General features: G+C 44.8%; 2 protein-coding genes across 4 annotated transcripts; both read right to left on the reverse strand.

Annotated features, from left to right (window-relative positions):
* Positions 1-619: 619 nt before the first annotated feature.
* On the reverse strand, positions 620-4680 carry LOC128607468 (alpha-amylase-like). The gene is made up of 3 exons (XM_053624377.1): positions 4177-4680; positions 2689-2814; positions 620-1312 (listed from the first exon to the last, which is right to left on the reverse strand). Exons 1-3 carry the CDS (start codon positions 4222-4224, stop codon positions 1115-1117), a joined length of 372 nt encoding a protein of 123 aa, XP_053480352.1. The 5' UTR covers positions 4225-4680; the 3' UTR covers positions 620-1114.
* Positions 4681-5771: 1091 nt separating this feature from the next.
* On the reverse strand, positions 5772-22992 carry rnpc3 (RNA-binding region (RNP1, RRM) containing 3). 3 transcript variants are annotated; one of them, XR_008385656.1, is made up of 17 exons: positions 22876-22992; positions 21650-21831; positions 21492-21539; positions 21299-21408; positions 19803-19892; positions 19193-19304; positions 16789-16857; positions 15493-15629; positions 14844-14969; positions 12352-12509; positions 10153-10308; positions 9837-9931; positions 9469-9527; positions 7235-7367; positions 6906-6978; positions 6055-6102; positions 5772-5904 (listed from the first exon to the last, which is right to left on the reverse strand). XR_008385656.1 is itself a non-coding variant. In XM_053622280.1 (16 exons), exons 2-15 carry the CDS (start codon positions 21803-21805, stop codon positions 6910-6912), a joined length of 1518 nt encoding a protein of 505 aa, XP_053478255.1. In that variant the 5' UTR covers positions 21806-21831; positions 22876-22992; the 3' UTR covers positions 5772-5904; positions 6906-6909. The 3 variants fall into 3 exon arrangements, 2 of the variants coding, with proteins under 2 accessions (XP_053478255.1, XP_053478212.1); XM_053622280.1 differs by lacking the exon at positions 6055-6102; XM_053622237.1 differs by having other exon boundaries at positions 5772-6102.
* Positions 22993-24601: the final 1609 nt, after the last annotated feature.

Below are 24601 nucleotides of genomic sequence, written 5' to 3' on the forward strand. Positions count from 1 at the left end.
CCACCAGAATCATTACGACCACCTGCACCTCCATCATCACCATCATCATCACCATAATCATCACCACCAGAATCATTACGACCACCTGCACCTCCATCACCACCACCACCATCATCATCACCACCATCATCACCACCAGAATCATGACCACCTGCACCTCCATCATCATCACCATCATCACCACCATCATTATCATCACCACCAGAATCATTACGACCACCTGCACCTCCATCATCATCACCATCATCATCACCATAATCATCACAACCACCTGCACCATCATTATCATCACCACCATCTCAGCCATCAACACCTTCACCACCAAAGAAAAAACCAACTGAACAGAAAATACATTTAAAAATCAACAAAATATATTATTTGCCCAGGGCGCCAAAACTTTTGCTTATTTTTGGTGTATTTGTGGCGACACCCTGAGAGAATCCAGATGGACATGGTGAGAGCATGCACAGAAACTCCACACAGACAGTAAGTGGTAAATCTTTTTTTTTTAAGTTAATAGATATTTACTGGTTGCTACAAGAAAAATATTTCTGAGTGTCCAAAAAATATATATATATAAAAATTCCAAGCTTTCCATGATGGCTGTCGGAAATTTGTTAATAGAGCGGAATGTAGTGAAATTGGATGCGGAATCATTTATTCATGATATGTTAAAGGTTACAATATCCAGAAAATTCCCAATAAAACGTCGTGTCTTAATCTCACCATTTAATTCAGTAATTATTATCGTTTCCAGAGTGTGTGCTTTAACTGGTTTGTTATTATGTAATTGTTAGCTGTTTACAACAACATTAATGCTAACGTTAAGAACCCTGGAGTGTTCAGGAAACCACTCTGTGTTGATGTTATGGAGTCTCTTGGGCCATATGTGCTTACAGGTGTGTACGTGGACACCCAAGCCACGCCCATATCCATTAGCCAGGTCATGTAGCCTATGACTCTCCGACGAACGTTCCATTTCTTCAGCGCTGGGTCACGGAGAGCGACCGGCCGGCGGTTTCACACCTGCGGAAACGTTCATACAGTGAAGCAAACCTATTTACGCCTCTGTCCGATGACATTCCCGACCGCCGATTTGTCATTGTTGCTGAAATTATAGCTGATAAATGTCAGGGTAATTCTCAATATTTCCGCCGCCGCTGGTGCATTCGTCATCGTTGAAGTCGGCGGAGGAATAGGGCACAGATGGGAACTCCTCTCGGGTGGCAGTGAAGTATGAGCCGCGGGTCGAGAGCCGGTCCTCCACTGTGTCTGACGCACACGTGTGATGGATGACGACGTCTGCGCAGATCTTCACATGCAGGGAGAAAAACATGAGATAGGATTCATTTCCATAACGACGTGATGAGACCTTCGCTTTCCCAGACAGACAGACAGACAGACAGACAGATTGATTTCTGGTCACAGACAGACAGACAGACAGGTAGATTAGAAAGATATACAGGCAGACAAGCAGGTGGACAGGTAGATAGGCAGACAGATCTACAGACAGGTAATTTATACACAGACAGACAGGTAGATTAGACAGAGACAGAAAGGCAGATTGGATTAACAGACAGACGGGTAGATTAGATAGATATACAGAGAGAAGCAGATGGACAGGTAGCTAGACAGACAGATCTACAGACAGGAAGTTTATACACAGACAGACAGACAGGCAGACAAACTGACAGATTAGACAGGTAGATTAGACAGAAAGGCAGATTGGATGAACAGACAGACAGGTAGATTAGAAATATAGACAGACAGATCTACAAACAGGAAGTTTATACACAGACAGACAGACAGGCAGACAAACTGACAGATAGATAGATTAGACAGAAAGGCAGATTGGATGAACAGACAGACAGGTAGATTAGAAACATAGACAGACAGGTATTGTCAATGGACAGACAGAGACAGACACAGATTAGATGGATGGATGGACAGACAGACCGGTAGATCAGATGAACAGACAGACATGTATATTAAACAGACCGACAGGTCATTTAGATGGACATACAAAGCAGACATTAGACAGTAAGACAAAGACTGACATGTAGGCAGACAGATAGATTAGATGGATAGACAGACAGACAGGTAGATTGGATGGACAGAGACAGATTATATGGTCAGACAAACAGATTAGATGGATTGACAGACAGGGACATTAGATGAACAGACAAACTGGTAGATTAGAAGGATGGACAAACAGGTAGACTAAATGGATAGACAGACAGGTAGGCTATACAGACAGATGGCTAGATTAGACAGATTAGAAGAATAGACAGAGAGGTAGGTTACAGAGACCGACAGATTAGACAGATGGGTAAATTACAGGTAATGAACAGACAAACAGTTAGATTAGACAGACAGACATGCAGATTAGACAGGTAGGCATTGAAGTAAATTGGAAGAATAGACAGAGGGGTAGGTTATACGGATAGCCAGACAGGTAGATTAGATTGTTTTGTGTATGACATACATGTGATTGATGATGACGATGCTTCGCTACTGTTCCCACGGCAGTACACACGATGACGCACAACACACACACACACACACACACACACACACACACACACACACCGTCAGAACAATGAAGTGAGCAACGTGAGGAACAGCTCGTTTTTCCAGACAGCTCGTTTTCCTGAATGACTGTGACACCAGCGTTTAAGTGTTTTGTACCTTGACGTGGTTGCATCTGCTGATCACTTCCCCGAGTTCCTGTTCTGTCCCAGATCTGGAGCACAGCCAATAGCTGACAGGACTGGATGCTTTGGAAACCACAATCTGCTCGCTGGGAGGAGAAATCTGGTGGAGGAGAGCAATTATGTCTGTCAGGATGAGGGGCTAAAAATTCCCAGCTGACAATTAATAAATGATTTGTTGGAATTAAACTTTCCACCGTTCTCACAAGCTAATAAACGCTGAGGTTTAGCTACTCCTTGTTTTATAGCTATTACAGGCTAATTGCGTCCCGTTTAGGTCTAGCACTTACTAGTTTTGCTATAGAGGTCATGCAGAGGTCAAACCAAAGACACACAAAAACCCAACAGGAAAGCCAGTTCACTGAAGGGGAAAGGACGTGAAAAACACATTTGCTTCTGCTAGCACATCAGACTTCTAAGTGTGGACTGTGATCGGACCTGCCCAGGGTCACAGTATTTACGTCAGATTGGACTAGATTAGGAACAAGCTCTCAGGTGTAGGCATAGTGGCAAATAATAAAATAACCAGAATTAATAACAAATTTCCACAAATACAGGCTATAATAATAAAGAAAAGTCCTAGGGGTTACACTGATATATTACACAGATAAACAAACACAGACAGACGGACAGACAGATTAGATGGACAGGCACAAAGGTAGATCAGACAGGTAGATTAGACAGACAGACGTATATATTACACAGACAGAAAAGGTAGATTGTTAGATGGACAGAAATGAAGATTAGAGAGAAAGATTAGATTAGATTGGGAGACAGACTGGTAGATTGGACAGACATGTAGATTAAAATGTACAGACAAGGATTAGACTGACAGGTAAATTAGATAGACAGATGTGCCAATTAGAAGGACAGACAGGTGGATTAGACAGACAGACAGTTATGGCAAACAAAGAGTGGTGGATTACATGGGCAGGTAGATTAGACTGACAGACAGATGGGTAGATTAGATGGATAGAGTTAGATTGGACCAACAGACACGTATATTAAATGGACAGAAACATGGATTAGAGTGACAGGGAAATAAGGCAGACAGACTCACTTATATTAGATGGACAGTTAGATTGGACAGACAGGTAGATTAGATGGACAGTTAGATTGGACAGACAGGTAGATTAGATGGACAGACAAATTAAAAGGACAGGTAGATTAGATGGACAGAAAGATAAAACAGACATCAAACAGAGAGTTAGATTACATGGGCAGACAGAAGGACAGGTAGATTAGATACCTTGTGTATGACAAGGTTTATCAGAAATAAAATGTAATATTTTGTTCCACAAACACTGCGGCTTGGCTGGAAGACATTTTCTTTTAGCCTCTGTGATGGTGAGATCTGAGGTATGAACTGTGTAAAGGATAGCAGTGTTTATGAAGTACGCTCACGAACACAGCATGTTTTTATTCCTCCGAAAACCCTTCACACCAGACGGAGGGCCTTTCTCACCTCTCTGAGCTGGAGAAGCAGCAAGGGGTCCAAGCACCAACGAACCATGACCTCCCACAGAGGTGCAGCAGGGTCTCCTCAAGTCCAGATACTCTGCATGGCACTTTCTCTCTCTCTCTCTCTCTCTCTCTCTCTCTCTCTGTGTGTGTGTGTGTGTGTGTGTGTGTGTGTACACCATCTGTTGCAGAGTTGTTGAAAGCTGAAATGGCTGCCGAAAAGCTCACTTTCTAAATTTAGTCCCCATTAAAAACTCATCTCCATCAGTCCACGATCACAGACACAGAGAGAGAGAGAGAGAGAGAGAGAGCGAGAGAGAGAGAGAGAGAGAGAGAGAGAGAGAGACACACATCAGCATCACACCCCACATGCAATCTGACTCTCTACTATCAGATCCAAAGGAAACACAGTGTAAAATAATTCCGATGGGATTGATGGATGGATGAACAGACAGATAGCTAAACAAATAGAGAGAAAGGTAGATGGACCGACCGACAGACAGACAGAAAAGTAGATATGATGGACTGACCAGCAGATTAGGTTAAGCAGACAGACAGGTAGACAGCAAGGTAGATCAGATGGAAGGATAGAATGAACCAACACACAAAAGGTAGATTTGTTGAACTGACATTAGACAAACCAGGACAGATAAAAGTAGACAGACAGACCGCGGTAGATTAGACAGACGGGTAAAGACAGGCCAAAATTATGTAATAAATGTAAATAAAGATCGATAGGTAGATAAAAAGAATGGAAGATTTGATGAACAAACAGGCAGGTACACAGTGAAGCAGACAAGCAGATTAGACTGGCAGACAGAGAGACAGGTAGATTAGACAAAAATGCATGAACAATGTAAAGAATAGGCAGATTACACAAACATACAGAATGCAGATAGAGACCAGCAAAAACACTGATGGAGAGAGGCAGATAGAGATGCACAGACTGGTAGATTAGATAAACAGGCAGGCAGATTAGACATACATATGGGTAGATCAGACAGAGACAGGCAGGCAGATTAGACATACAGATGGGTAGATCAGACAGAGACAGGCAGGCAGATTAGACATACAGATGGGTAGAACAGACCGAGAGAGACAAGCAGGCAGATTAGACATACAGATAGATAGATCAGACAGAGACAGGCAGGCAGATGAGACATACAGATGGGTAGATCAGACAGAGACAGGCAGATGAGACATACAGATGGGTAGATCAGACAGAGACAGGCAGGCAGATTAGACATACAGATGGGTAGATCAGACAGAGACAGGCAGGCAGATAAGACATACAGATGGGTAGATTAGACATACAGGTGGTTTATACAGAGACAAAAAAACCCCAGACCAAGACAGAGGGTGACAGATTAGAATCTGTCTGTCGCTATCCAAATGAATTTAAAAACTGAATACTAAAACAGATGTAAATAAGATTGTAATTGTTACTAAAATACTTACAATATCTACAACATGCTGAAAAATGTACTGTGACATAACACAGTACTGCAGTATCGATATCGTCCAACCCCAACCTCACCCCAGCCCCTCCCCTATCTGAGTGTGTGTGTGTGAAAATCAAACACGATGTGACCCACAGCACCGTTGTGAAATACTTTCTTTATTTTCATCACGGTACACTAATGAAACAGTAATAACGACTGTACTGTGGCATGGACTCCGAGAGAGTGATGAACTTCTCGTGAGGATGCTGATGAGGTTCTTCACCTGGGAGCTGAAATCACAAGTGAGAGAGCGTGGAGCTCAAAACAACAAGGAACTTTCATCACTATCGCTAAATCATAACATTATATAATAACAATAACAACAATATTAATGTTTGAAGTCAGTCTGTGAAAGGATATGCAGGATTAAGGATACACACACTGTGCTGCAGAGCTGCGACTGACACGTCTTAACGTCACTTCAACATCTTCAACAAGGACAAACACGGATTTAACTCTCGGTTTATAAACACAACACTTCTATACATTCTGTTCAACTCATGACCTCGGTTTATTTAAATAAAAAAAAAAAAAAAAAAAAAGGTAAATTATTGGTCGTGTGTTCAAAAGATTCTGATCAGAGTAAAATTTTTGGGGTCACATGGAGGAAAAGCTTCCGGAAGTTTCCTGCTCTCTGCAGCTTTTGAGTTGGCCCCACCCTTTTTAAGCTCTCTCTACTTGGCCCCACCCATTTAACACTGCACCTGTCTCCATAGCCACACCCCACATCTCTCTGCAGACATTCATTTGGCAACACCCAATCAGTTATGTAGCTTTCCACTTGACTCGATTCCTACAATAGGCCTTACCCATCAGCTGTCTCTAGCAGACCACTTGGCCACACCCACTCACCTCTCTCTACGTGTCCACTTGGTCCCACCCCTTAGCCTCACGTAGCCAACTGCTTACCCCGACCCTCTCAGCTTACTGTAGCTATCCATCTGGCCCCACGTCTCAACTTTCTGTAGGTGTCCTCTTGGCCACGCTCCTTAAATTTCTGTAGGTGTCCTCTTGGCCTCTAGTTAACCCCACCCCCCCTCAGTTTTCTTTAAGTGTCCACTCAGCCTGACCTCTCATCTTTTCTAACTGTCCACTTGACTCCAACTGGCCACGCCTACTCAGCTCTCTACACCATTCACTTGGCCCCGCCTCCTGATTGTACATGTGCACCTACACAAGTATTAGCATTAATTTTTTTTACTGGACATATATTATTACTGGTATTACTTACCCGCTTAGTGTTTTTTGGATCCAGTCTTCGAAACCACCGTGTCCTGTTTAGGTTTCGCCGATCGAGCAAATTGCTGGAGTGTTTTAAGTTAAGTCTAAAACACAGAGCATGAACTCGTCCCTTCGATCAAAGAGCAAAATCTTACTGATTAAAATTTACTCCGCATGAAGACACGAGTGACATTCAATCCCCCCGCACACATTCCTTTAAAACACAACAAACTGCACCAGGCTTCAGAAAAATCACACGGTGCTGATCGACTGACATTTTCATCGCATGGAGAAAGTGGAAGTGAGCGACGTGATGTGAAGCGAGCGAGTGAAGGATACAACCACTAGGGGCTTGTCGTGTAGGACGTATCCGTTCGTGTCCCTCAAGGCCTTCTCTGCACTTTTCTCACTGGGGAGCCCGATGAAGGCTTGACCTTTCATTCTTCCCTCCTTCATTAAAACAATATCAAACCTACACACACACACACACACACACACACACACACACACACACACACAGTACAATGCAGCATTCATACATCAAAGTCTGACTTTCCAGAGCTGTGTTTATTAAAAATAATACAATATTTTACTCATTTAATCCCCATTACTCCAGAATACAATACACACGTGAGAAATCTACATCTCCCACCACTAGCTTGCTAGTACTTGTAGCAAAGCCTATGAACTAATGAAAACTATCTGTGAGAATGGATGGGACCGGTCGAGCCGTCTCTGGTACCGAGAGGGACCGGTCAAAGCCGTCTCTGGTACCGAGAGGGACCGGTCAAAGCCGTCTCTGGTACCGAGAAGGACCGGTCAAGCCGTCTCTGGTACCGAGAGGGACCGGTCAAAGCCGTCTCTGGTACCGAGAGGGACCGGTCAAAGCCGTCTCTGGTACCGAGAGGGACCGGTCAAGCGTCTCTGGTACCGAGAGGGACCGGTCAAGCCTCTCTGGTACTGAGAGGGACCGGTCAAAGCCGTCTCTGGTACCGAGAGGGACCGGTCAAGCCGTCTCTGGTACCGAGAGGGACCGGTCAAGCGTCTCTGGTACTGAGAGGGACCGGTCAAGTGTCTCTGGTACTGAGAGGGATTGGTAAAGTTTAGGGATGCACCGAACGTTTGGCAACCGAAATTATTTGGCCGAATAAGTGAAAAGGCAGAATAAATTTTATCGAACAATGATATTTTTGATGACGCGATCAAATAGCAGTGTAGAGTGACAGTCGGGACTGTACTTGATCCACGATATAAAGATCGTTACTTGGATGTGGGGGGAAAGCAGCACTCATGAGAAACGATCCAGGCCGAGTTGGATTTTGGAAAGCCGCTCGGTGATGGAGACGGTCAGGGGACGCATATCGCAGGACATGGGGGAGACGGAGCAAAGAGAAAAGGGGCCAGTACTACTCGCACAGCCTCCAAGAGAATAACCCAAATGCAAGACAGAGGACAAGCTCAATCGCCCAACAGTTAGATGTTATCTCTCAGAGGTCCCCATCCCCAGGAGAATTCAAGGCTGCTTTCCCCACCTGGCACGGATGGCACGCAGGTGGGCTACTTGTGGGGATGGGAAAGGAATTCATATTTACACCTTATAATAAGTTTCCATTTGTTAACATTAGTTAACTAAACTGATTACAGGCTATTCAAGAAGACGGCCAAATAAGAATATTTTTATTTTACTAATTTATTTATTTTAAGTTATATTATGCTTTGTTGCTATAATGTCTGCTGGAATGTTTTTTTTTTTTAAATCATTGTTAAATATATATTTTTAAAAATTGCAATTCTGGAATTGATTTTCTCTTTGAAAAGCAAGATAAAATAATAAAAAGTACATTTTGACTATTTAATTGATGCAATGGTGAAAAAAAATAGCAAAATAAATGGAAAAAAATGTGAAAAACTGTGTTCGGTATTCGGCCTTCGACCAAGTGTTTAAATATATTCAGTTTCAGCTTACAATTTTCATTCCGGTGCATCTCCAGTAACAGTTGTCTCTGGTAGTGAGAGGGACTGGTCAAGCGGTCTGTGGGAGTGGACGGGATCGGTCACGCGGTCTGTGGGAGTGGACGGGATCGGTCACGCGGTCTGTGGGAGTGGACGGGATCGGTCAAGCTGTCTGTGGGAGTGGACGGGATCGGTCAAGCTGTCTGTGGGAGTGGACGGGATCGGTCAAGCTGTCTGTGGGAGTGGACGGGATCGGTCAAGCTGTCTGTGGGAGTGGACGGGATCGGTCACGCGGTCTGTGGGAGTGGACGGGATCGGTCACGCGGTCTGTGGGAGTGGACGGGATCGGTCACGCGGTCTGTGGGAGTGGACGGGATCGGTCACGCGGTCTGTGGGAGTGGACGGGATCGGTCACGCGGTCTGTGGGAGTGGACGGGATCGGTCACGCGGTCTGTGGGAGTGGACGGGATCGGTCACGCGGTCTGTGGGAGTGGACGGGATTGGTCACGCGGTCTGTGGGAGTGGACGGGATTGGTAATGCGGTCTGTGGGAGTGGACGGGATTGGTCACGCGGTCTGTGGGAGTGGACAGGATTGGTCACGCGGTCTGTGGGAGCTCACCTGTTTCTCTCGTCCTCTGATGAGGTGTCGACGTACCTGCTGTAGATATACTTCAGGTCCTGAGGAAGAGAGAGAGAGAGAGAGAGAGAGAGAGAGAGAGAGAGAGAGAGAGGAAACACTCCAATGCTGTATTACTGATGATAATCAGATCATCGAAATAAACATCTCCTTACAGAAAACGTGACCACGTCAGAAATTACACACCTCGTTTAATCCGTTTGTGTGGAGCGCGTTAATACAAACCTGTGATTGGCTGTTACAGAAAACTGATCAACAATTCTGACCAATCAGAGTCCAGAATTCCTCAGCACAATGGTATAAATGTATAGCGGTGTTCTGCTTCCTACAGCGACGCGCACGCTACTCACTTTTTCTTCCACTTGTTTGGCGATGTTCTTCACATAAAGCCTACACGTCGGTTCTCCGGGTTCATAGTTCTTAAACACGGACATCCTTTTCATCTCTGACAAACACACACACACACACACACACACACACACACAAGATCACACAACAGCATATGTGTGTGAAAACAGAGCTCTATTCACACGTAAGGAGAGATTCCCTGCCAGGACAGGTTATTATGATTTATATCAAACGATTAATTTCCGCTTTATTAACATCATTAACATGGGTATTGTGAATGCCTCATAACGACACTTTACGTGTGTGATGTTGGCGTACCATCTCTGGAGAGTCGGCCTCTCTCCAGCTCTCTCCTGGAGATGAACTCAGAGGGGATTTCATCCTCTTCCTCTCCGCTTTCCTCCTCTCTGCAGCTCTGTGTGCTGGGATACAGCTTCCCGAATCCCGAGCCTCCCGTTTCCTGCGCCGCTGAGTCTGTGTGAGTGAGAGAGTGAGAGAGAGAAGCAATTATGACTCAAACCAGAAATACAGTATCTGCTCCTAAATGCCAATTACACCTGGTATTAGAGGTAAAAATCAGATGGCTGACAAAAACCACTCCTTCAATGGCACCAAGGCACAGAGGCCACACCTCCTTCACTGAGACAGGCATAGAGGCCACGCCTCCTTCACTGAGACAGGCACAGAGGCCACGCCTCATTCACTGAGACAGGCACAGAGGCCACACCTCCTTCACCTCCCAGATAAAAATATACTAATAAACCGCATTAATAAAAGAGTGGAGCGGTGTGGAATCAGACTTCACACACACACAGACCTGTACAGATACGCAGTGCTCTCTCAGTGTGTGTGTGTGTGTGTGTGTGTGTGTGTGTGTGTGCAGTCACATCGTAAATATTCACACCCGTATGGCAGCGTGAGCTGATGAATATTTACACCGTTATCCTAAAGGTCTGAGAAACAACGAGCCAAGAAGACAGGCCAGTAAAACAAGCGGCTTCCACTCCAGTTAAAACTCTTTACAAGTGTGTGTGCGCGTGAGTGTGAGACAGAGACGGAGAGAAAGACACAGAGATAGACAGGGAGAGAGAGACAGGGAGAGAGAGAGAGAGAGAGAGACAGGGAGAGAGAGAGAGAGACAGGGAGAGAGAGACAGGGAGAGAGAGAGAGAGACAGGGAGAGAGAGACAGGGAGAGAGAGAGAGAGACAGGGAGAGAGAGACAGGGAGAGAGAGAGAGAGACAGGGAGAGAGAGGTCGTGCTGTGTGATGTGTGCTGTCACATGCTCTAAGCAAATAAAAAAAAGACGATGAGAAATTATGAAGAGCAGCGGCCCGGTACAAATCCCCGAGAAACTTGTCATACAGATCTACTCTCTCCCTCTGTGTGTGTGCGCGTGTGCGTGTGTGTGTTGGAGCAGAAAGCCAAAGTCTGCGGTGATACATTCCTCCTCAGAGAATTGTATGTAACGTCTCTCTCTCTCTCTAAATTATCCCGAGCCTTATCCTCTTCTACTCAAACGCTGCTGTTTATCTGTCCAAAACAAGAACGGAAACAACTCCCCGACTGGCTTTATCCCCCGTACACCATCAGGAAAGCTTGTTTTGTGGGGTTTTTAAACACATGCACTTGAAAAAAATGTTTTTTTAAACATCACATTAGACTACAAATTATAAACCTGCAATTTCGCTACAAAAATAAAACTAAAAATCAAAAAGATTAATGAAAAATAAAACCGAGAACTTTAAAACAAATACAGAACCAGTTTTGGGGAAAAAAGTCATTTGTAAAAAATGTATGTATTTGTTCTTAATATTTCACGGTCATTAACTACAAACAAATTACATTAAATAAAAGTTTATTACATTTATCATTATTTAAATAAGCAACGTGAAATATTTTACAATTAAAAAAAATCATAAATAAGATCCAGGATGGAATAAAAGTGGGAAACCTATATTGTATGAAAAACATTTGTTTAAATAATATATATAATGAAATAAAACAAATATTTAAAAAAAAAAAAAAGGCTAAAAAAAATATATACTAATAGCAACATATTTAAAAAATATATATATATATATTATAAAGATTAAGATTCTGCAGTCACTTAAACGCTTGGAAAAATAATGCAAAGAAGCAACAAATAAAATTTATATTTATATTTAATATAATATAAAACCAATCAACAAAAGAATTTTTTTTTTTAATAAATTAATTACCAAAAAACTACAGTTTGAAAAAAAACTGTGAGAAGAATTTGTAACGAAAATATTAATCTAAAAAAATAAGTAATAAAAAAAAAACAGTAGAAAATGATTTTAGATATAGAATTTTTTTTTAAATATTGTAGGATAAGGTGAAGTTTCTAAAAATTGAAAGACGATACGGATAAAGTCATTTAAATAGAGCAGAATATGATTTCTTTAAGGGCGGAGCTACCTACACGAAGAGCAGAATACAATCTGAACTGCATTAATTACAACTATAACGTCCTGGGAAGTGAGCTGTTCATCACCTGCTGCTTCTCCTGTCTCTTCCTCCTCCTCCTCCTCCTCGTCCTCCTCCTGCGCTCTCACACTCGTCTCAGCAGGGATGTGGAACTCGATCTTCTTGGGTCCGAGATGGAGCGGCTGCTCGAACACGTCAGAGGGCCTCAGGGTGGGACCTGGAGCGCTAACGCAGAATACATTACACGTTTATTTTTACATTTCAAGTAATTGAACAGCTGTCTCGGGTGATGCTTTATCCCCGGGGTGTGCACCAGGTGAGAGTTTACACACTGCATCGAGTTATGGGTTCTAGGTTATCAAATCCTGCTCTACATGGCCTTGCGGAAGTATTCACCCCCCTCGATCTTCACCACACTTCGTAGTGTTACGACCTGGAACTGAAACGGATCTGACTGGGACTGAACTTCAGGAATACACAAAACATCCCATAATATTAAAGTGGGAGGAAATTGATATAGTTCACTAAATTATTTACAAATAAATAATATTACAGATGTGCATAAATATTCACCCCTGTTGATGTGAAACCCTTAAATTAGTTGTGGTGGAACTATCAGAAGTCACCTAATTAGCTGAATGGAGCAAACGTGAAGCATGGCAGTGGGAGTATCATGCTGTGTAGACAGCCATATCCAGTTTTAGTAACGACGCACCATTAGTAATCGTGGCAGAGTTGCGTATTTTTTTAATAATTGAGACTTTAGTGATAACTGTGCTGTTCAGGTTTGGGGGGCGTGTGGTACCTGTGCGGTTCAGGTTTGGAGGGGCGTGTGGTACCTGTGCGGATCAGGTTTGGGGGGGCGTGTGGTACGTGTGCGGATCAGGTTTGGAGGGGCGTGTGGTACCTGTGCGGATCAGGTTTGGGGGGGCGTGTGGTACCTGTGCGGATCAGGTTTGGGGGGGCGTGTGGTACCTGTGCGGATCAGGTTTGGGGGGGCGTGTGGTACCTGTGCGGATCAGGTTTGGGGGGGCGTGTGGTACCTGTGCGGATCAGGTTTGGGGGGGCGTGTGGTACCTGTGCGGATCAGGTTTGGGGGGCGTGTGGTACCTGTGCGGATCAGGTTTGGGGGGCGTGTGGTACCTGTGCGGATCAGGTTTGGGGGGCGTGTGGTACGTGTGCGGATCAGGTTTGGGGGGCGTGTGGTACCTGTGCGGATCAGGTTTGGGGGGGGCGTGTGGTACCTGTGCGGATCAGGTTTGGGGGGGGGCGTGTGGTACCTGTGCGGATCAGGTTTGGGGGGGGGCGTGTGGTACCTGTGCGGATCAGGTTTGGGGGGGCGTGTGGTACCTGTGCGGATCAGGTTTGGGGGGCGTGTGGTACCTGTGCGGATCAGGTTTGGGGGGGCGTGTGGTACCTGTGCGGATCAGGTTTGGGGGGGCGTGTGGTACCTGTGCGGATCAGGTTTGGGGGGGCGTGTGGTACCTGTGCGGATCAGGTTTGGGGGGGCGTGTGGTACCTGTGCGGATCAGGTTTGGGGGGGCGTGTGGTACCTGTGCGGATCAGGTTTGGGGGGCGTGTGGTACCTGTGCGGATCAGGTTTGGGGGGCGTGTGGTACGTGTGCGGATCAGGTTTGGGGGGCGTGTGGTACGTGTGCGGATCAGGTTTGGGGGGCGTGTGGTACGTGTGCGGATCAGGTTTGGGGGGGGGCGTGTGGTACCTGTGCGGATCAGGTTTGGGGGGGGCGTGTGGTACCTGTGCGGATCAGGTTTGGGGGGCGTGTGGTACCTGTGCGGATCAGGTTTGGGGGGGGGCGTGTGGTACCTGTGCGGATCAGGTTTGGGGGGGGCGTGTGGTACCTGTGCGGATCAGGTTTGGGGGGGGCGTGTGGTACCTGTGCGGATCAGGTTTGGGGGGGCGTGTGGTACCTGTGCGGATCAGGTTTGGGGGGCGTGTGGTACGTGTGCGGATCAGGTTTGGGGGGCGTGTGGTACCTGTGCGGTTCAGGTTTGGGGGGCGTGTGGTACCTGTGCGGATCAGGTTTGGGGGGCGTGTGGTACCTGTGCGGATCAGGTTTGGGGGGCGTGTGGTACCTGTGCGGATCAGGTTTGGGGGGGCGTGTGGTACGTGTGCGGATCAGGTTTGGGGGGCGTGTGGTACCTGTGCGGATCAGGTTTGGGGGGCGTGTGGTACCTGTGCGGATCAGGTTTGGGGGGGCGTGTGGTACGTGTGCGGATCAGGTTTGGGGGGCGTGTGGTACCTGTGCGGATCAGGTTTGGGGGGCGTGTGGTACCTGTGCGGATCAGGTTTGGGGGGCGTGTGGTACCTGTGCGGATCAGGTTTGGGGGGCGTGTGGTACCTGTGCGGATCAGGTTTGGGGGGGCGTGTGGTACCTGTGCGGATCAGGTTTGGGGGGCGTGTGGTACCTGTGCGGATCAGGTTTGGGGGGGCGTGTGGTACCTGTGCGGATCAGGTTTGGGGGCGTGTGGTACCTGTGCGGATCAGGTTTGGGGGGGCGTGTGGTACCTGTGCGGATCAGGTTTGGGGGCGTGTGGTACCTGTGTGGATCAGGTTTGGGGGTAAACAGCAGGTCCTTCAGTTTGGGTTTCTTCCTCGTGGTGGCCATCTTTGTTCTTAGAGGTCGTTTGCATGGCTGGTTAACGAGCCCCATCAGCCTGATCATCCTGTAGAGACAGCACGCATCAAATACCAAAGTCACATACATATACGAATGCTAACCTTACACACACACACTTAGTTAAAGTTCTACATAATATAAAGGAAAAAAATTATGTGATAAAATGCTGCTCAAACACTAGCTGAATTCACGATTGGGCGTAGCTCAATATTCTAATGAGCATGATTGACTGACAGCCCGCTGTCTGAGACACTGCCTGGACTGTTCAACTACCTACATAGCAACAACTCACTCAGAGCTTTACACATTAGCTACACTCACTAAGTTACCACTGACTCGCTAGGTTAGCTTTCAACTGATAGCTTAGCTCTTTTGTTTTGATAAAAAAAAAAGCTGCGTGGGAGGGGCGAGTGACCTGAGCTGTGTGATTAGTAATGTAAGAAAAGATTTACCCACAGCTAGCCCCGCCCACTTTACACAGTCACACTACATAACTAGCTGTCTATTTTACATCAGAGTTTTATAATGTTTAAATCAGAATGTTCCTCCAGTAGGGCCATTTGCCAGACCTCTCTTTATCTTCATCATCTCCGCTCTCGTACTCCGACTCTTCATCGCTGGTGCCCTCAGGCAGCGGGGGGTTCTCCGGGGGTAATGCAGGGGGTGGGGGCACCATTGGGAGAAATGGGCCATGAGCCATTGTGTACTGAAATAACAGCACAGCGTCAGACATTTTATCCCTCTCTGATATTAACTGATCATCAGGCTGGAAACGCTGCACACGTGCGGAGGTTACAACGTCTGTGTTGGGCTTTAGTAGGTTTTTAATAAACAACATGAATCATAATCTGACAGGGATTATTTCAGAGTACTGTGATTATTTCACTTGATTTACATTATTAATCTGACAGGGATTATTTGAGATCGTTGGGTTTACGTCACCATATAGATTATCTAATCTGACTCGGATTATTTCAGACGATCTAGATTATTTAATCTGACAGATTATTTCAGAGTATTAGGATTGTTTCACGTGATTTAAATTATTTAATCTGAGATTATTTCTGACTATTGGGATTATTTCACATGAGCTAGATTATCTAATCTGACAGATTACTTCAGAGTATTGGGATTATTTGCCCTGTTTGAGGTTATTTCAAATGATTATAATAATTCCATCTGACTGGGAATAATTGATCCGACAGGGATTATTTTCTCCTGATTGGGACTGTTTGAACACCACTGGGGTTATCTGAACTGATAGGGATGACTTCAAATGAACAGGATTATTTCAGACAGTTGGGAATTATTTACTGCGGCTGGGATTATTTCATATATTTGGAATTATCCGAGTTGAGTGGGTTTGTTTAATCTGACTGGGAGTATTCAAATTGACGGGGATTATTTTTCCTCAGTACTTGAGCTAACTGGAAGTATTCTGGATGATTTGATCTGATTTAGATTATCATAATTGATTGTGATTAATTGAGTTTACTGGGATTATTTCATATTTGAATTATTTCATTTCACCTGATTATTTCAGATGACCTGGGTTATTCCATCTGACTGGGATTACTCAACAAATTGGAGATTATTTGATCTGACTGGGATTATTATGTTAACCAATATAGGCTTTTTAAAAATCTGATTATCTGGGATTATTATGATCTGGGATTATTTCATAAAAATAAAAATGTTTGACCAGAACGTGCAAGTACAGCTACAGCATGTGGGTGGTTTTTTTTCCTAGTATAGCACTGTGATAATGTTAAATTATCATGATATAATAAAGTCAGGTTCTGAAGTGTACAGGCTATTAGTTAAAAGTCTTCAGCTGTATATAAGGCGCGTGTCCGCGAGCTCACCGCTGGAGGAGGGGTAGTTACAGGTCCGAACGGACACGGCAGGTTCATCTTATTCATCAGGTGGAGAACCTGCAGAGAAACAAGTTCAAAGTATCATCCTGAGCAAAAGAGCAGGAGACAAACTCGGTGTGTGTGTTGTAATCTGCCTTCATACACCTGCTGTTACGCGTCTCACAGACAATAATTGGGACCCGAGCTCCATATGCAGCCAAGATTGCTGTGTGCGATTGGTTTTCCCAGCATGTCTCAGAGCTCAGAAGTGCAACAGCATCACCATGAGGACAGACGGGGAACTGCACAACTATTACTGAGCACAATTTACTTCTTCACACTGTAACACCCATTCATTTTTCACTTTCACCCCAAGAACTCCCGAAGTTCAAAAGATTCTCCCGAGAATTCAATTTTAGCCGCTGATTTAATGCAAGCTAGATAGAACTAGCAAAGCTGATGAAGAAAATGTGCTCAGCAGAGCAACGTTACTAAACTCATCGGGGTTAAGTTACTAAACATCTTTGAAAGAGGAACGTTACTAAACATGCCCACTAGTAGAATGCTATTAAACTCTTTCACCAGGGCAAAGTTAGTAAACCCGCTCACCATAGCAGAACTGCTCAACATGCTCAGCAGGGCAACGTTACTAAAGACCCTTGCCAGAGTAACATTACCAAAACACACTCAGCAGGGTTACTAATCCCCTTCGACAGAGGAACATCACTAAAAACACTTTCACTAGAATAAAATTACTAAACTCGTTCGCCAGGATAACGTTATTCAACGCACTCAGCTCAGAGTAAAGTAAACTAAGCACACCTGGCCGAGTATTCAGCAGAGTAACGTAGCTAAACCCGGTCCCCGAGAGTAACGTAGCTAAACCCGGTCCCCCAGAGTAACGTCGCTGAACCCGGTCCCCCAGAGTAACGTCGCTGAACCCGGTCCCCCAGAGTAACGTCGCTGAACCCGGTCCCCCAGAGTAACGTCGCTGAACCCGGTCCCCCAGAGTAACGTCGCTGAACCCGGTCCCCCAGAGTAACGTCGCTGAACCCGGTCCCCCAGAGTAACGTCGCTGAACCCGGTCCCCCAGAGTAACGTCGCTGAACCCGGTCCCCCAGAGTAACGTCGCTAAACCCGGTCCCGCAGAGTAACGTAGCTAAACCCGGTCCCGCAGAGTAACGTAGCTAAACCCGGTCCCCCAGAGTAACGTCGCTAAACCCGGTCCCCCAGAGTAACGTCGCTAAACCCGGTCCCCCAGAGTAACGTAGCTAAACCCGGTCCCGCAGAGTAACGTAGCTAAACCCGGTCCCCCAGAGTAACGTAGCTGAACCCGGTCCCCCAGAGTAACGTAGCTGAACCCGGTCCCCCAGAGTAACGTAGCTGAACCCGGTCCCCCAGAGTAACGTAGCTGAACCCGGTCCCCCAGAGTAACGTAGCTAAACCCGGTCCCCCAGAGTAACGTCGCTAAACCCGGTCCCCCAGAGTAACGTAGCTGAACCCGGTCCCCCAGAGTAACGTAGCTGAACCCGGTCCCCCAGAGTAACGTCGCTAAACCCGGTCCCCCAGAGTAACGTCGCTAAACCCGGTCCCCCAGAGTAACGTCGCTAAACCCGGTCCCCCAGAGTAACGTAGCTGAACCCGGTCCCCCAGAGTAACGTAGCTGAACCCGGTCCCGCAGAGTAACGTCGCTAAACCCGGTCCCCCAGAGTAACGTCGCTGAACCCGGTCCCCCAGAGTAACGTAGCTAAACCCGGTCCCCCAGAGTAACGTAGCTGAACCCGGTCCCCCAGAGTAACGTAGCTAAACCCGGTCCCCCAGAGTAACGTCGCTAAACCCGGTCCCCCAGAGTAACGTCGCTGAACCCGGTCCCCCAGAGTAACGTAGCTAAACCCGGTCCCCCAGAGTAACGTAGCTGAACCCGGTCCCCCAGAGTAACGTAGCTGAACCCGGTCCCCCAGAGTAACGTAGCTAAACCCGGTCCCCCAGAGTAACGTCGCTAAACCCGGTCCCCCAGAGTAACGTCGCTAAACCCGGTCCCCCAGAGTAACGTCGCTAAACCCGGTCCCCCAGAGTAACGTCGCTAAACCCGGTCCCCCAGAGTAACGTAGCTAAACCCGGTCCCCCAGAGTAACGTAGCTAAACCCGGTCCCCCAGAGTAATGTTACAGGAAATTTGAACATGAGAAATTAAAGCAATTGCATTCTGGAAGTTCAGAAAGTTATTGTGGATTATATATATATATATTTTTTTTTTTTAGTGGAAAGCTTTCCACTAACTTGTATATATTTCCCCAACTAAATCTATTATACATTTTTATCAAAAAAAACAACTAAAAAGCCGTATGTGGTGAAAAGTGTGTGTACACACACACTTAATATACACATACACAGCAGGATCAGCGCACACAAACCTGAACGTAGAACCTGGGCACGCTCAGTAGGGTATGTGTGATGTTCGTCAGGATGGCACTCGAAGGAGGGGGGTATAAATATTTCAGTGTCGGATTTGCTTGGAATTTTAACCTGCAGAAGTGAGAGGTACGATCAGTGAGAGTCGCTGCCAGACAGGAAGAAAGAGAGAAACCGATAGAAAGGTCTGGAATACATCCTAATATATAACCGTAGTATTACATACAATTTATTTATAAATATATATATATATATATATATAAAATCACACACACACACACACAGACAAATAGGACTCTTTCACTCCCTCTTTCCTCGATTTCTTATTATTTTTCTCATTTTTTAGCTTTTCTCCTTTTCTCTCTCTCTTCTGTCCTCTTTCTTCCTCCATTCTTTTCTTTCTTCATTTCTTCTCCCACGTACCTTTATCTCAGATTCTTTCAGTCACATTTAATAATTTTATTTATGTTTCTCCCTTTCGTAATCAGCTTCTCATTCTTCTCTTGTCTCTCTAATTTTTCTCCTTCTCTTTCTGCTTTTCCCTCCCCCTTCCCCCCATCCCTCTCTCACTCTACCCCTCTCTCCCTCCCTCCCTTCCCATCTCTCACCCACCCGAGACTGGGCGCGATGCCGGTATCGATGAGAGGAACGTTCCGCTGCTGACTCTCCTTCTTCTCCTTTTCCTCCCGATCATCAGCGAACCTGAAACAGGAGTTCCAGACAGTTTGAATTTCACACACACTTTACATGTGAATACTCAATTCAGATTCCATCATCCTACTGAAACCGGTGAAATGTCAGTGTGTAATTTAATTATTTTAGGAGTGTGGATTTTTGAAAAAGCAAATAAAAAGACAAGACACTAAACACATGACTCACGCTGTATTATCTTAAGAATACGACAGTGGGTTCTTGTGTGAATTTTTTTACCATGAATATGCCTAAAAAATCATCTCACGATACACTACTTTAAAACTTAATATGAAGATATGTCCTAATATCTTGACTTGATAAGGGGTTTTCCTATATTTATTTTAAAAAAGGGATTTCTCTTATACTTTCAACGCCAGTTAGGGATGTAGACCACAGGATTCTGTACAAAATTCGATTCATTGACGATACCACTGAATCTGATACAATTCAATTCATACGTAAACGATTCAATATTTGACGATACCACTGAATGATTCAATACGATTCAGTTCATAAGGAAACGATTCGATATTTGAAGACACCACTGAATGATTCAATACGACTGATTCATACAGAAACGATTCGATATTTGACGATACCACTGAATGATTCAAAACGATTGATTCATATGTAAACAATTCAATATTTGACAATACCGCTGAATGATTCAATACGATTCGATTCACAAGGAAACGATTCGATATTTGAAGACACCACTGAATCTAATGCAATACTATTCGACTCAAAAGGAAACTTTTTCACACTAACTGTTGTTACCCAGATGAGGACAGGTTCCCTTCTGAGTCGGGTTCCTCTCAAGGTTTCTTCCTCTTAAAACATCTTAGGGAGTTTTTCCTTGCCACCGTCGCCACTCAGTGGCTTGCTCAGTTGGGATAAATTCACACCTTTAATATCTGTATACCATGTTGATATTTGTGTAAAGCTGATTTGAGACAATGTCTATTGTAAAAAGCACTATACAAATAAAATTGAATTGAAACGATGCAATATTTGACGATACCACTGAATGATTCAATACGACTGATTCATACGGAAACGATTTGATATTTGACGATACCACTGAATGATTTAATACGATTGATTCATAAGGAAACGATTTCATATTTGATGATACCACTGAATCTAATACAATACGATTCGACTCAAAAGGAAACGATTCGATATTTGGCGATACCACTGACTAATATAATACTATTTGATCCTGAATTTAATATGATTTTAAAACCTTTACCGAGGGTGCCAATAATTCTGTAGCTAACACATACATATACACACACACTAATTACATATACATATATATATATATAAAAAATTGTGACGTTAAATAAAAAGACATCACAGAACAGACATCGAGTCGTCCTTCCAGACTCGACCAGGTGTTTTGGTCTGCGTACCTGTCGGAAACTTTCGGACTCTTCAACACCACGAAATTGTCTTGATCTTTCGCATACTCCACGACCAGCGTGTGACCCAGAATCCTCAGCTGATGGAGTCTCCACAGAGCCTGTGATAAGGTGGGGGGATGTTATCCTGGATTCGTTATGAGGAACACGTCTGTATCCATACGTCTCTCTGAGATGATCTTACCTTCGAGGCTGAAGTCTCGCTGGAGAACGACGCAAAAGCAGTGTGTTTCTAAAAACAGAGTCGAAATCATTTAACAAACAAGCACATGAAACAGAGGTGTAGTATCTGTGCGGTGTTAGATGATGAAGCGATGATGACGTGTTGTCATGGAGACGTACTAAAGGGCCTTTATCGGAGAGCACGCGCACGGACGAGGCGCCGAAATACACCAGCAGGTCCTCCTTCTCCTCTCGGCTCAGGTCTGCAGGCAGGTGTCTCACGATCAGAGTCTTACTGCGCTTAATGTGGGCGCTGTCCTCGTCCTGCTCCGCCATGACTCACACCTACACACGTTCATTAACTGGGAGGAATTAACAGACCAAACATACAAAGATTAAGATTTTAAACTGATGTTCAAGTGGCAGTGATGTCACTAGAACAGTTAAGCTTGTGATTAAGTGACCCTGTCAAATCAAATGAGGGGGCGGGGCTAAGCACAAAAACAACATGATACTCATAACAAGCAGGGCAGAAAAAAAAAAAGAAATCAGGATTTTGTTAGGAGAACACAAAAAATTCTTGGTGACTATTTTATTCCACTTTCGCAACTAACAACCAATCAGAGACCGTCTGCGCTCTTCCCGATGACCAATCACAGATCATTTCTTAATGACCAGTCACTAATCACTCTTCCACCAATCACAAATCCCCTCTTGTTCCCGACGACCAATCACAGATCATCGTTGTTTTCTAAGGACCAATAGCTCCTAACATCATTCTAGGAGCTTTCATAAAATCTTCCTTGATTTTAATATACAAATTATCATGATAAATCAATGAATATGCAAATTGATATCTATGGCGTCACCTGGCGACTTTTGGAACACACACACACACACACACATCACCAACTTTCGCCTGAAAACAGTCGGGTTTTAAAGTATTAAAAAAAAAAAAAAAGCGCAAACACACTCTACTGCTACATGCTAATTATCATGATAAAGTTACCTAAACTAATCCGGCTAAACTAAGCTAACTAGCTTTATCCTGTCTCGGTGCATCCTTTTGTTTTACTTTTAATTTAATTTCTCATCATCTACCTACTGCGTGTCACCGGGCTGTTTCAGCTTTTAAATAATTTAGCGAAACAAACGAATAAGTAAATATAAATAAAACCAGCTTGTAGTAAACGTGCCTAGTAAAGTTAACGTTATGTTATTTAGCTTAGCAAGCTAGCACCTTTAGCACGCTAACCTAATCAGAACACGGTGTTAGTGAAAAGTGTGTGAATTAACACAAAACGACTCAAACCACAAACACTTTCTCGTTTTAAAAAAAGCACCACAATTATTATATAATATATTATTTAAAATAATAACAAACAAATAATGTCTCGCACACCTACCTGGTTGAAATTGCCTCCACAACCAGCGGCCGTATCTCACACCGCACTAGTACTAGAGCCCTATGCACTACATACGATACTGGAAGCCATTACGTCACACCCTACTTAGGAGATTCATGTAGGGAGCAGACCGCCATTTTGAGATACATCCCTGTTTTCGGAAGGAGGGTTTAATCCAGGAAGACCGCAGGAGTTCTGATCGCTGATTAGTTGACCTACGTGACGTTTCTGTTTTGTGATTGGTTAAGATCGTGACGTTGCGTGTATTTATAATTTGATTGGTGCGCAGAGATGTCAGTCATTAAACCGTCCAGCCCATACATTTAACCGAGAAGAAGAAATGTCCTCTTTTAGCCAACAGATGTCAGTATTGCCAACAAGTTGAAATCGAAGGGAACAGTGGGTGGGCCTGGGTTAAACGGGGTGGGCACGGGGTTTGAGAAAGAAAACTCAAATGCCAGAACTCACAGAACTTGATGATGATTGCAGAAAATGGATAATGAGTTGAAAGGCTATGACTCAAGCGGTTTGTGCCAGTTCAGTAAGCCTACTAGTCACACACACGCACACACACACACACACACACACACACACACACACACACACAGCTACAGCAAATAAAAACTTAAAACAAGCGCAACAAAAGGGCTGTCTGAGGTAAACGTTAAATTCCAAGGACAAAATATTGTTTCAAAAGAAACCAACAATTCACTCAAACTGTTTACCTTCTAAATCTATTAAGAGAATCATTATAATGTGATGCTGAGAGGAGGATCATGGGTAAATGTGGTTCACAGAGACACAGAGAAGGGGATCATGGGTAAACGTGGCTCACAGAGACACAGAGAAGGGGATCATGGGTAAACGTGGTTCACAGAGACACAGAGAAGGGGATCACGGGTAAACGTGGCATGCAGAGACACTGAGAGGAGGATCATGGGTAAACGTGGTTCACAGAGACACAGAGAAGGGGATCATGGGTAAACGTGGTTCACAGAGACACAGAGAAGGGGATCACGGGTAAACGTGGCACGCAGAGACACTGAGAGGAGGATCATGGGTAAACGTGGTTCACAGAGACACAGAGAAGGGGATCATGGGTAAACGTGGTTCAGAGAGACACAGAGAAGGGGATCATGGGTAAACGTGGCTCACAGAGACACAGAGAAGGGGATCACGGGTAAACGTGGCATGCAGAGACACTGAGGGGAGGATCATGGGTAAATGTGGCATGCAGAGACACAGAGAAGGGGATCATGGGTAAACGTGGCTCACAGAGACACAGAGAAGGGGATCATGGGTAAACGTGGCACACAGAGACACAGAGAAGGGGATCATGGGTAAATGTGGCATGCAGAGACACTGAGAGGAGGATCATGGGTAAACGTGGCATGCAGAGACACTGAAGGGGGATCATGGGTAAACGTGGCATGCAGAGACACTGAGGGGGGATCATGGGTAAATGTGGCACGCAGAGACACAGAGAAGGGGATCATGGGTAAACGTGGCTCACAGAGACACAGAGAAGGGGATCATGGGTAAACGTGGCACACAGAGACACAGAGAAGGGGATCATGGGTAAATGTGGCACGCAGAGACACAGAGAAGGGGATCATGGGTAAATGTGGCACACAGTATAAAAAGTATATAAAAAAAAAGATCTTATGTGATCTTAAAATAAAACCTGTTTGTTAATGTGATTATAGGAGAATAGCAAAATATTAAT

Source organism: Ictalurus furcatus, chromosome 1 (assembly GCF_023375685.1).
Source record: "Ictalurus furcatus strain D&B chromosome 1, Billie_1.0, whole genome shotgun sequence".
NCBI lineage: Eukaryota > Metazoa > Chordata > Actinopteri > Siluriformes > Ictaluridae > Ictalurus > Ictalurus furcatus.

What these genes read in the sequence shown, in the direction of transcription:
- LOC128607468 (XM_053624377.1), bottom strand. Translation starts at nt 4,224, where the DNA reads ATGGTTCGTTGGTGCTTGGACCCCTTGCTGCTTCTCCAGCTCAGAGAG. An exon ending in TGCTTCTCCAGCTCAGAGAG is followed by an intron (nt 2,815 to 4,176) that starts GTGAGAAAGGCC and finishes CTCCTCCACCAG; the next exon opens with ATTTCTCCTCCCAGCGAGCA. An exon ending in GCAGATGCAACCACGTCAAG is followed by an intron (nt 1,313 to 2,688) that starts GTACAAAACACT and finishes CTGCATGTGAAG; the next exon opens with ATCTGCGCAGACGTCGTCAT.
- rnpc3 (XM_053622280.1), bottom strand. Translation starts at nt 21,805, where the DNA reads ATGGCGGAGCAGGACGAGGACAGCGCCCACATTAAGCGCAGTAAGACT. An exon ending in TAACTACCCCTCCTCCAGCG is followed by an intron (nt 15,630 to 16,788) that starts GTGAGCTCGCGG and finishes CTGTTATTTCAG; the next exon opens with TACACAATGGCTCATGGCCC. An exon ending in CCAAACAAGTGGAAGAAAAA is followed by an intron (nt 9,528 to 9,836) that starts GTGAGTAGCGTG and finishes TCTCTTCCTCAG; the next exon opens with GACCTGAAGTATATCTACAG.